The 12096-nt window shown below is 42.2% G+C and overlaps 1 protein-coding gene and 1 long non-coding RNA gene across 2 annotated transcripts; one reads left to right on the top strand and one right to left on the bottom strand.

Annotated features, from left to right (window-relative positions):
• Positions 1-1017: 1017 nt before the first annotated feature.
• Positions 1018-1746, bottom strand: LOC127920526 (uncharacterized). Its single transcript, XR_008106488.1, has 3 exons — positions 1603-1746; positions 1173-1430; positions 1018-1129 (listed from the first exon to the last, which is right to left on the bottom strand). It is a non-coding gene; the product is annotated as an uncharacterized LOC127920526 (long non-coding RNA).
• Positions 1747-4382: 2636 nt separating this feature from the next.
• LOC127920527 (cyclin-dependent kinase inhibitor 1B-like) lies at positions 4383-10736 on the top strand. The gene is made up of 2 exons (XM_052504576.1): positions 4383-4759; positions 10153-10736. The coding sequence occupies exons 1-2, from the start codon at positions 4473-4475 to the stop codon at positions 10181-10183; spliced, it is 318 nt and encodes a 105-aa protein (XP_052360536.1). The 5' UTR covers positions 4383-4472; the 3' UTR covers positions 10184-10736.
• Positions 10737-12096: the final 1360 nt, after the last annotated feature.

The raw sequence follows: 12096 nt of genomic DNA on the forward strand, positions 1-12096 counted from the left end.
AGGGCTTTCTCCTATAGAGCTCCATTTTTATGGAATGGTCTGACTATCCATTTGAGAGGCGCAGACTCGGTCCCAACTTTAAGCCTTTATTGAAGACTCATCGCTTCAGTAGGTCCTATGATTGAGTGTAGTCTGGCCCAGGAGTGTGAAGGTGAACGGAAAGGCACTGGAGCGACAAAGCGCCCTTGCTGTCTCTGTCTGGCCGGTTCCCCTCTTTCCACTGGGATTCTCTGCCTCTAACCCAATTACGGGGGCTGAGTCAGTGGCTTACTGGTTCTCTACCATGCCATCCCTAGGAGGGGTGTGTCACCTGAGTGGGTTGAGTTACTGACGTGATCTTCCTGTCTGGGTTGACACCCCCTCGGGTTCGTGCTGTGGGGGAAATCTTGCTGGTCATCTATGAACGTTTGAATATCTTGGCCATGTACTGTTATCAACTCCACCCGGCACAGCCAGAAGAGGACTGACCACCCCTCAGAGCCTGGTTCCTCTAGGTTCCTGCCTTTCTAAGGACTTTTTCCTAGCCACCGTGCTTCCACATCTGCATTGCTTGCTGTTTGGGGTTTTAGGCTGAGTTTCAGTATAGCACTTTGTGACATCGGCTGATGTAAAAAGGGCTTTATAAATATATTTGAGTATCGGAAAGGTTGCTGGATCGAATCCCCGAGCTGACAAGGTAAAAAAAATCAAGTGTTCTGCCCCTGAACTGGGCAGTTAACCCACTGTTCCCCGGTAGGATGTCATTGTAAATAAGAATTTTGTTCTTAACTAACTTGCCTAGTTAAATTAAAAAATATATATGTATATGTGATTCTGAAAGTATGTTGACATGATCAGTCAAATCAAAGCAACAGTAGATTTGACATCATTTTATCTGTGGCCAATGACGTTGAGCCTTCTTGGATGGGAAGGTAATGTAACTATGGCGACGGGGCAGGAACGTTCCAGCTCTCCCTGTATTCTTCGTTTTTTAACTAAACATGTGACTCAACTGCCCTACCTACCCTGAATGACTAGTGGCCACTGACACTCAACTGCCCCACCTACCCTGAATGACTAGTGGCCACTGACACTCAACTGCCCCACCTACCCTGAATGACTAGTGGCCACTGACACTCAACTGCCCCACCTACCCTGAATGACTAGTGGCCACTGACACTCAACAGCCCCACCTACCCTGAATGACTAGTGGCCACTGACACTCAACTGCCCCACCTACCCTGAATGACTAGTGGCCACTGACACTCAACTGCCCCACCTACCCTGAATGACTAGTGGCCACTGACACTCAACTGCCCCACCTACCCTGAATGACTAGTGGCCACTGACACTCAACTGCCCCACCTACCCTGAATGACTAGTGGCCACTGACACTCAACTGCCCCACCTACCCTGAATGACTAGTGGCCACTGACACTCAACTGCCCCACCTACCCTGAATGACTAGTGGCCACTGACACTCAACTGCCCTACCTACCCTGAATGACTAGTGGCCACTGATACTCAACTGCCCCACCTACCCTGAATGACTAGTGGCCACTGACACTCAACTGCCCCACCTACCCTGAATGACTAGTGGCCACTGACACTCAAGTGCCCCACCTACCCTGAATGACTAGTGGCCACTGACACTCAACTGCCCCACCTACCCTGAATGACTAGTGGCCACTGACACTCAACTGCCCCACCTACCCTGAATGACTAGTGGCCACTGACACTCAACTGCCCCACCTACCCTGAATGACTAGTGGCCACTGACACTAACTCCTTAAGGAGCAACTTGTTTTAATGACTTGCCAACTATGTAACGTTGATGTTCTTGTATTATTGATTGGAATGTAATTGAAGGCTAATACAATAAAATATTGTATAAAATATTGTATGTAAAATATTTTATTTGAGCTAACTTAGTTGAATTAAACAGGTTTTTCTGAGATTGTTTAAATGGTAGCTGGGGAAAAGACAAACAAATGTAGCATACATTTGTACTTTCTGCTCATTTTATTATTGCATTAGTGAGCCCTCAACAGCAATGCGCAGGGACACCCCCTGGCACTGTCGATATGTACATGAATACTCCATTCAACAGCATAAGCATATTTCCGGTTTGAGACCGATGTGGGGTTTTTCTGAATGACGGTATTGGGGAAGATCTCTGATTTGTGGCTTAACACCCAATACATCTGTATAGTAATAACCATACAATGTAACACCAAGACTTTTACACAAATGATTGTCGTTTCTTTTCAAATTCTGTGTTAACACCAAATGCTTTCACTTTTCAATAACAGGCTACGAAGATGGCCAACCGTTAATGGCATGTGCACACTATTTGACTTACCTTTTCTAAAGCAAACACGTCTGTCGTAAATAAACAAGTTTAGAAGTGCAATACATTGTATCTTCTCCTACATCTGACGGTATAGATGAATGTGTCAAATTGACCTAACGGTCCATATCAAATGGACTGAAAAATAAATATACCACTGACGTTAGTCAGATTTGTTCTGGTTCTAGTGGGAGAATAACGTATAAACTAATAGTTTTATTGTGAGAATAAGGAGTAAGCGTGACTATATGTTAATGTATAATGTCATGTACATGCACATACCTAAGTCAATAGTGAATGCGATAGCAATCGTGCAAAAACGGTGAGTAACATCCCTTTTTGATCGGCAGATAAGTGGCAACCCTGATTAGAAGCACCTGCTGCTCATCCGTTGCTCACCTGTGTTCCCTATAAATGCTGTTTTGAATGGAAAAGGTTTCTATCTACACACTGAAGAAGGCGGCAAAGCAAAAACGTCTGTGTATGTGAACACTGATGCAGTGACAATAATAATAACAATTAAGTAAGCTTTGAACGACATGTTTTTGAATGCGGACACATTACCCATTTTTATTCATCTGATTTTACGGGTTTTCACGAACAAACCAAACTTCTGGGAGAGCCTGACGGTCCCCTTTTGATAGGCCACGGCACCATACAATTTTCAGCTTGAATCCATCCAAGTTTTCAATTCATATTTCTTTCTCCAAATTGTCCTTCAGCTTGGATAGACTGAAACGCCTGAAGTATGAGCGTAATAAATACTGGTAATAACCAGTATATTGACAAGCACATCCTCGTCTATCATTTGAACATAACCTCTGTATAACCTCTGTAATGTTCTGAAACCTATTAGCTGTTTATCTGTTCCACTGAGGATATGACACATTTTCGAAGCAAAGTTGTCTTTTGTTAAAAGGTAAAGGCCAACACGGTTTAAAACATTTTAAAACAGACGAATTTATTAAAGGCTGGAATCAATCCGTATCGCGGAAATATCGCAGATAATCTGCGTTGAAATGTAAAGGCAATTTAAGATTGAGCCGATATAACAGCGTTTACAGTTAATACCGTCTCTGCTCATTCCTTTTACATTCCAATCCAGCTATAACGCGGATCTTCCGCGATTTCGACGATACAGATGGAATCCTGCCCCAAACAGCAGAAATAAGTAGGCTACAATCACTCCTGGAGTGCAGAAAGTCTGTCATTAAACTTCCTGCAAGGATGCAAAAGTGAACCTCATTTGGTGCCATTCCAAATACCCCCCACCAAGCCACCCAATTAGACTTGTTTTTCTCTCTCTCTCCACCCCACCTGCTGTCTCTAACTCTGAATGATCGGCTATGAAAAGCCAACTGACATTTATTCCTGAGGTACTGACCTGTTGCACCCTCTACAACCACTGTGACTATTATTATCTGACCCTGCTGGTCATCTATGAACGTTTGAACATCTTGGCCATGTACTGACCACCGCACACTGCTCTTGATAGTATCACTGATATTTAATAAGCTTACGTATCGTCAGAGCTTTTGTAAATTTAAAAAAATTAGGGTTAGGGTTAAAAATTCACAAAAGCTCTGACGTAGGCCGTGAGGCCGATACATAATCTTATTAAATAACTGTGATACTATCAAGAGCAGTGTGCGGTTAGCTTTTCCCTTCATCTTGTTCAATTGTTGCCATGCACCTGCAAATAAGATTGCTCAGATGAGCGAGTGCCTTTTGAATTTAGTATAGCACTTTGTGACATCGGCTGAGGTAAAATGGTCTTTATAAATACATTTAATTGAATATCTGAAAGGTTGCTGGATCGAATCCCCGAGCTGACAAATAACAAGTAAAGAAAGTGGAATTGCTTTGCAAACCTTCATATATTCTCTCTGAGTAATATTAACCTGAAATTGCCCAATGAACTGATCAAACGGCAAAAACTCCTAATTAGACTACAGTCACGCCATTTAAAAGGTGAAAGGGGCGTGTTTTCCCTCAAATGGACAACCAATAATCAAGACCGGACAATAATATAGTCGGCATCCTCGGGCCTTTAAATAGCTTACCGCTCACAAAATGTCAGTGATCGCATCGGGAGATAACATCCATTTTTTATTTCTTCAATCTGGACATATTGCAGGACGTCATGACGAACGTTCCGACGCCAACTGGTTTGGAGAGCGCGGTGGCAGAGAGAGCAACGCTTCCCCGTCGCCATTCAAGCGTTTGTCGGAACTTATTTGGACCCGTCGACCATGATGCGCTGAGCCGCGAGTTGACGGCGAAGCTGAAGGAAATATCTGAACGAGACCAGCGTCGATGGAATTTCCACTTCGAGACAAACACACCAATTCCCGGGATTTATGAATGGGAAGGAATGTCAGCGGAGTCGATGCCTGCCTTCTACCAGGTGTCGGAAGTTGGAGCACGCAGGTAAGCCTAGCCTTTTTCTGACCACTCAGTCTTCACTGAGCTCAGTGGCGACGTTATGTAAATCTTGGTGGTGCGAACTCCATATTTAATTTCTTATGCATACCAGCAAAGCCACAATACATTAATTGCACTAACCACGACAAGCGTTCCCACAAACTTAGGGCTTACATATAGTTATCCCAGCAGAGTTCTTTCCAGCACAATGGAGCGAATGAAGTCTCATACAACATTAGATGCCATTTCTCGAACGGGTTATAGGCTACATGTGCACCACCAAGTCAGAGCAGGAGGTGAAACTAGACCAAATTATTAGGTTGAGGCATATGTGCTACTGTCAGTTTAATACACAACATGCACTTAGTATTACTTTATCTACAGTATACATTTCTCCCTGGCATATTACATCATTGATGCAGCACCATACAATGTTTTTGACTCCCCTTGTGATCTGATCACGTAAATAGGAAGATTGTGGGCATTTTGTTAGTCTGGCATTCTCTAGCTTTATGCTAAACACACCACTCCATTGAATAGCAGGCTAGTGGTTGCTTCTCTAGCTTTATGGTAAACACTGGTTTGATTTAATGATGACCGCTAGCTAAAATGTTGACCTGTTCAGTCCAAAGCTACTGTACATTTAATTTGACTTCATTTTCTGTGGCCAATGACTGAGCCTTTTCTTTTAGAAGGCCACTTAGAACTATATTACATGGCTGGACCCAACAGCTGTAATGTGTATCCTTACTAAGTATTTAATCTGGACTATGTACTGTCCCCATGAGTGACAGAACACTGAGCCAATCATGGCACAATGTTCCTATTTGCTGCTTGCTTGCCGCACCACCACTTAGCTAAACCCACGTTTTTAAAGAAATGATAGATATTAATAAACCACGAGGCCACCACACGACCTGCTTGACTACAGGTAGACCAGAAGCCTTTTTAATTGGCAGATGAGGAGCAACCCTGATTAGAAACACCTGCTGCTCACCTGTTCCCTGTGCTGGTTTGATTGAAAATGATGAATACCCACACTGAAGGCTAAAGCAGAAACGTGTGTACGCTTCCCTGACGCAGCGACATTACGAAATTAAGTGAACGTTAAGCAACTACTTTATGAATGCGGGCCATCACATTTGATCATATCTAAAATTACGGGTTTTACGCACCAACTTAACTTCTAGGCGAGTCCGATGTTCCTCTTTTGAAAGGCCACGACTTTTTCCCCCGCTTGAGTATGTTTTCAATAGATTCTCCAAATGGTCCTACAGTTTAGATGGGCAGAAACGCTTAAAGTAATAACCAGTATGTCATTGGAACAAGCTTCAAATAACGGCATATGTTCTGAAACCTATTAGCTGTACCTGTTCCACTGAGGATCAGGTACAATTTCAAAGTAAAGTTTTTTTTTTAGAAAGGTGTAGGTCTACACGGTATAAAGCCTATTTAAAATATACACTTAAGGCTAGATTAAGGCTAGATTGAATTTGTATCGCGGAAGATCGGCCTTAAAATGTAAATGTGATTTCCGATTGAGCCGACATACCCAGGGTTTACCGTGAACGCAGTCTCCGCTCATTGCCTTTTCAACTGTGACGATGCCTAGAAACATTTTGATTTGGATGTGTGGTATGAAAAATGACGACGTAATATATTCTGAAATGGGAGGTTTGAATTTATCAAGCCTAAAAAGCCTTATTGGAATGACGAGTTAATAGATCTAGGGTCAGTAATGCGCAAGGCTGAGTACCTATTGTTAGTGTAAAAATGGGAATAAAAGAACGGTGTATGAATCATTTAAAAAACAGCGTGATAAGACTGCCTGTGCTTCTTATTTTGATGGTGAACTAAACAAGAACTGCAGAACATGTTATGTGTGTAAAATGTCGACTCGTGACGAACCAAACACGCAGATAACCAGCTACTAAAGTTTCAGTTTTGGTGAAGACATTTGAGTTTACTATCATTTATTAAAACATTTTTTATTGATAAACATGACCTTTCTATACGCAACATCTGCCCTGGCCGCCTCGGCGAGTAGGGCTCTTGGGAGTTATAGGAAACACTCAAAGATATTGGTTACGCTACGTATTCCAAACTGTGTTCTGGGCTATTCAGCAGGAGTGTTGGGTGCCAAGAGGTATTTTAAAAACGAACATGTTCATAACCGAACAGTACGTTACTTAGGTACACGTTTGCACCTATACTTGGAATAACTGGGGACATGGGCTGGGAACCAGGTGAGATGGATTGCGTCTATGGTGACATTTTGGAATAGACTGAATAGATTTGCCAGAATAGTTAGCGGTTTCAGTGGTATCTGCCCATGGGGGGCGCCTGGGCAACTGAAATGTCTGACTGAACATCTGCACGAATCTAATTTAAGGGAGACATGGATATTATTAAACAACTGATGCAATATGAAGACGATGGGTGGAGGAGATTAATCATGAGCCTGTTTGAGTTAAGGGTGAATTCGTAATACATGTCTGACCTTTCTAAAAGCCAGGATATTTTCTCTGCGTAGTGAAACACTTCGGTATTGTGGTGAAGAGGGAAGACTATGTAACTATTGTGACCTTGAAGAAATGCCGGATAAAATTAGTTTAATTCTCTATTGCCCTTTTCTCCCATGATATAAGCTTTCTCTTATTCCAGAAACCACACCAGATATGCACTATGTGGCTGAGTGAGGAGGATTTTTTTTTTTTTTTTTTTTTTTTTTTGTCCCTTGTATTTCCGTTTGAGGAATATTTAGATAAAGCCTGGAATTAAATTGTACACTTTCTGTGTATAGGCTTGTCTGTCATGAGTAATTTGTGCCAGACTGGATCCTAGTGACTAATGTTTTTTTTTTTGTGTTTACTGCTCCAGGGTTGTAATTATTGTTTGTAACCTTACTTACTATGTATTGATTTCTTATTTTTCACTGTGATGCAGAGAACGCTGCCATTAATTTATGTACCATAGTGAATTATGAATGTTTTTGTCGATAAATTCCATAAGGGGTGGGTTGACGATATGACAAATGCAATTTAATTCCATTCAACGCCGATATTCCGCGATTTCAACGATAGCTTGAATCCAGCCCTAAACACCAGAAATACGTAGGCTACAATCCATCCTGCAGTGCAGAAAGGTTACGTAATTAAACCCCCTGCAAGTATGCAAAAGTGAACCTCATTTGGCGCAATTCCAAATTCCAGGTTGTGACATCAGACTATAGCGCTGAGGTTGTCACTGACCATGTGCGTGGTTGTTGCCTCAACCAAACCCCTCTGACTTTGTTCCAACGAAGTTAACCAAGAGAATTGGTCCAATACGAGGAAATGTAACTATAACACAACTCTGTGTAAGAGGTCGAGGACAACATCTTATGAACGTGCAGTCAACGCCACTCAAATTATAGGTGGGTCTATACAGTGGCGATTTTAGCGTCCCCATTTTGGTGGGGCAAACATAATGTATATCTTTTTTTAGATGCAACACAACACATTTCACTAACTGTGACAAACTGTTAGGGCCTACATACAGCTGTCCCAACAGTTTACCACTGCTACACCTTTCTATCAGTGGAGTCTTGTCTGGCAGCGAAACGGTTCATTCGGCCTAATTTTCCAGTAAAAAAAAAAAAAAAAAGATTCTGACTTGCCTAAGTCTTTTCCACTGACAATTTGAAATGGGGTGGCAGGTAGGCTAGTGGTTAGAGCGTTGGACTAGTAACCAGCAGGTAGGCTAGTGGTTAGAGCGTTGGACTAGTAACCAGCAGGTAGGCTAGTGGTTAGAGCGTTGGACTAGTAACCAGCAGGTAGGCTAGTGGTTAGAGCGTTGGACTAGTAACCAGCAGGTAGGCTAGTGGTTAGAGCGTTGGACTAGTAACCAGCAGGTAGGCTAGTGGTTAGAGCGTTGGACTAGTAACCAGCAGGTAGGCTAGTGGTTAGAGCGTTGGACTAGTAACCAGCAGGTAGGCTAGTGGTGAGAGCGTTGGACTAGTAACCAGCAGGTAGGCTAGTGGTTAGAGCGTTGGACTAGTAACCAGCAGGTAGGCTAGTGGTTAGAGCGTTGGACTAGTAACCAGCAGGTAGGCTAGTGGTTAGAGCGTTGGACTAGTAACCAGCAGGTAGGCTAGTGGTTAGAGCGTTGGACTAGTAACCAGCAGGTAGGCTAGTGGTTAGAGCGTTGGACTAGTAACCAGCAGGTAGGCTAGTGGTTAGAGCGTTGGACTAGTAACCAGCAGGTAGGCTAGTGGTTAGAGCGTTGGACTAGTAACTGAAAGGTTGCAAGATTGAATCCCTGAGCTGCCACGGTAAACCTGTTCTGCCCCTGAACAGGCAGTTAACCCACTGTTCCTAGGCCGTCATTGAAAATAATTCTTAAATGACTTGCCTAGTTAACAGGTTAATGTGGGCCTTTTAGTTTCCTGTACACCAAGCCAGAAGCATAGGATAAATGGGGTGTATAAACAGACAATGAAAGCTCTTAAAATAATCTGACAGTTCCATAAAATAGGGTAATATTGGAGGAGGGGAGGGACCAAATTGTTAGTAGCCCATGTGACAACCCTAAAGGCTTACTACACAACATACCTTAGCTACAGTATACCTCCCTGGCATATGACATTAGTTATGCAGCATACAATACATTTTTGGACAGGAGGATGGCATGGCGTTCTTTGTGGGCAAATTGTTAAGGGACTTTGTCAGTCTGGCATTCTCTGGATTTATGGTGCTTTCTAGATCACTGGGAACTTGGGGTTTGAAACAAGGTTAAATCGTCAGCACTCTAGACTTGGAACTCGGAGTTAGATTTTGAATGCTCATCCATTTCCAAGTCTGCACTTTTTATTTAGATTTTTAGATTTGATTTTAATCCTCAATTACCAATTGTCTTGCATGTGGCAGAATATATTGAACCTTTTCTGGCCCATTGTGTTGCTGTGAATGTTTATCCTTTTAAGCTTGGAAAAGAGCCTTAAACCCAGACTTGGACCCCACACCCTCCACCAACTAGCTGGTGGTGGAGGTCAACATTTTTAGGGATTGTTTTGCAACTCCGCCTCTGACTCTTTCCAAACCACTCATTGTTGAAATGGCATTTTCCAGCTTGTGTAATGTTTATGTTCGATGCCTTTGAGGCTTCTTGGATTGGCATGTCTAATGTAACTATGGCAGCACCCGAGGGGGCATGAACTTTCTAGCTCTCCCTGTAGTTTATTTTTCTTAACACGACAGGTGAGGCTCCGCTGCCCCACCTGCCCTGAATGACTAGTTGTCACTAACACAAACTCTTTAATGAGAAACTTGTTTTAATGACTTGCCGACTACATAATGTTGATATTGTAATATTGACTAGTATGAATTGAAGGCTAACCGTTCTGCACTTCTTCCCTGCAGATTTGTTCCCAAGGAGAAGATCAATGTCTGAGATGACTAGCCCCCAGCACAATTCTTCTCTCAATTCCCCTTGAAGAAACGAGGGAACCTTTTGATTAACCACGCTGACAAATGCTGACAAATGCTACAATCTGCCGCTTCTGCAGTTAATATTTTCCATTTCGGGCCAAAAAAAGATGGAGTAACCCTCCCAAATAAGCAACATATGTTTATGCCAAAGTAACAATGTATTTAAAAAATAATAATTCAATGAACTTGTGTTTTAATTTATTACGTGTCTGATTGTTTGAAATTGCATCTGTGAAAGACAAAGAATTTTGACTTTCTGCTCACTTTATTGCATTAGTGAGCCCTCAAATGATACTTAACCTATGTAGCAAATTAAGCTGATCTGCCTTTTTTGCAATTGTTTTCCATTGGACGAAAGATGTAACTCACAAATGGTGGCTTAGGTTTTTTGCCAAAGTAACAATGTTTATAAATTATTTTATTTGATTTCAACTAATTTATGTTTTAATTCAATTAAGTTTTCTGCAATTGTTTAAATGGTAGCTGGGGAAACTATTAAAACAATGTAGTTTACATTTGGACTTTCTGCTCATTTTATTGTATTCGTGAGCCCTCAAAATGGCTAACGAGATGAACAGGGACACCACCTGCCCACCGCTCACACACACTAGAGAAACAATAAGAGCAGCATTCGTTCCATTTGACAGCACTTGAAAGAGTGCCTCAACAAATTGCAGCAGCAGTAGACCTATAGACGAGCCCTACACTGAATCATTTATGAGATCTGCCTCATTATGGTTCGTTGGTAGATATACTAATCCCACGAGCTTTACATTTACTGCTAGTTATTCCGCACGGAGATGCAGATGCTATTACCCTCGCTGTCGATATGCAAATCAACTCATCCATTCTACAGCATGTTCTAGTAGAAGTATAACCTAAGTTGTATTGAGTGAGTAAGCGGGACTATGGAAATGTATTTAGTTAAGTCAATAGTGAATGCGATAGCAATTGTGCAAAAAAACGTGAGTAATTATGACCGACTAGATTCATGAGCGATGCGCGCATATACATTACGCAGTAGGAGGATGGGAGATTTGCAGGACAATTTTAAGGTTCGCACGTCTCAAGGATTGGCCACACAGCAGGAAATGATTTAAATATAGATATCGGGTAAAGAAATATCTTTATACACCAAGTCTTTAGATGAATGAAAACGAATCAACTGGTCTAGAACACACTAGTGGTTTATTATATGGTTGACTATATTCATTTTCACAGTATTTAATTTTGGTTCCATATTTAATGGAGTTGTCAATATTATAGTCTGTACCTGCAGTAGTGTAGACTGAATTCAGCCCGGACTAGTGCACTTTCCTCCCGTAACAGATGGTCTATATTGTGTCGCCCCAAGGCATCCAACTTTACCATCAATGTTTCATTAAATCTGTCCCAAGGGCTTGTCATTGCCCACCCACTGATAGAATTCCCTCCATGATGTAACTTTGTTCCCTCTCCTTTGTCCAGTGCGTGATACAGTGACAGTTGATCTGCCTGTAGGGGAGACTATATGACACACCACACGTGGACAAGCAGCTTTAATTGGCAATAGTTTGGTCTGCACTGTAACGGACATTATTATAATGGAATCAAAAGGATGAAAGACCTCTATGTATTAACACTGTCTCGCCCCGTCTGTATTAATACTGTCTCGGCCCGTCTGTATTAATACTGTCTCGCCCGTCTGTATTAATACTGTCTCGCCCCGTCTGTATTAATACTGTCTCGGCCCGTCTGTATTAATACTGTCTCGGCCCGTCTGTATTAATACTGTCTCGGCCCGTCTGTATTAATACTGTCTCGCCCGTCTGTATTAATACTGTCTCGCCCGTCTGTATTAATACTGTCTCGGCCCGTCTGTATTAATACTGTCTC

This window comes from Oncorhynchus keta, unplaced genomic scaffold, assembly GCF_023373465.1.
Source record: "Oncorhynchus keta strain PuntledgeMale-10-30-2019 unplaced genomic scaffold, Oket_V2 Un_contig_19805_pilon_pilon, whole genome shotgun sequence".
NCBI lineage: Eukaryota > Metazoa > Chordata > Actinopteri > Salmoniformes > Salmonidae > Oncorhynchus > Oncorhynchus keta.

What these genes read in the sequence shown, in the direction of transcription:
- LOC127920527 (XM_052504576.1), top strand. Translation starts at nt 4,473, where the DNA reads ATGACGAACGTTCCGACGCCAACTGGTTTGGAGAGCGCGGTGGCAGAG. An exon ending in TCGGAAGTTGGAGCACGCAG is followed by an intron (nt 4,760 to 10,152) that starts GTAAGCCTAGCC and finishes TCTTCCCTGCAG; the next exon opens with ATTTGTTCCCAAGGAGAAGA.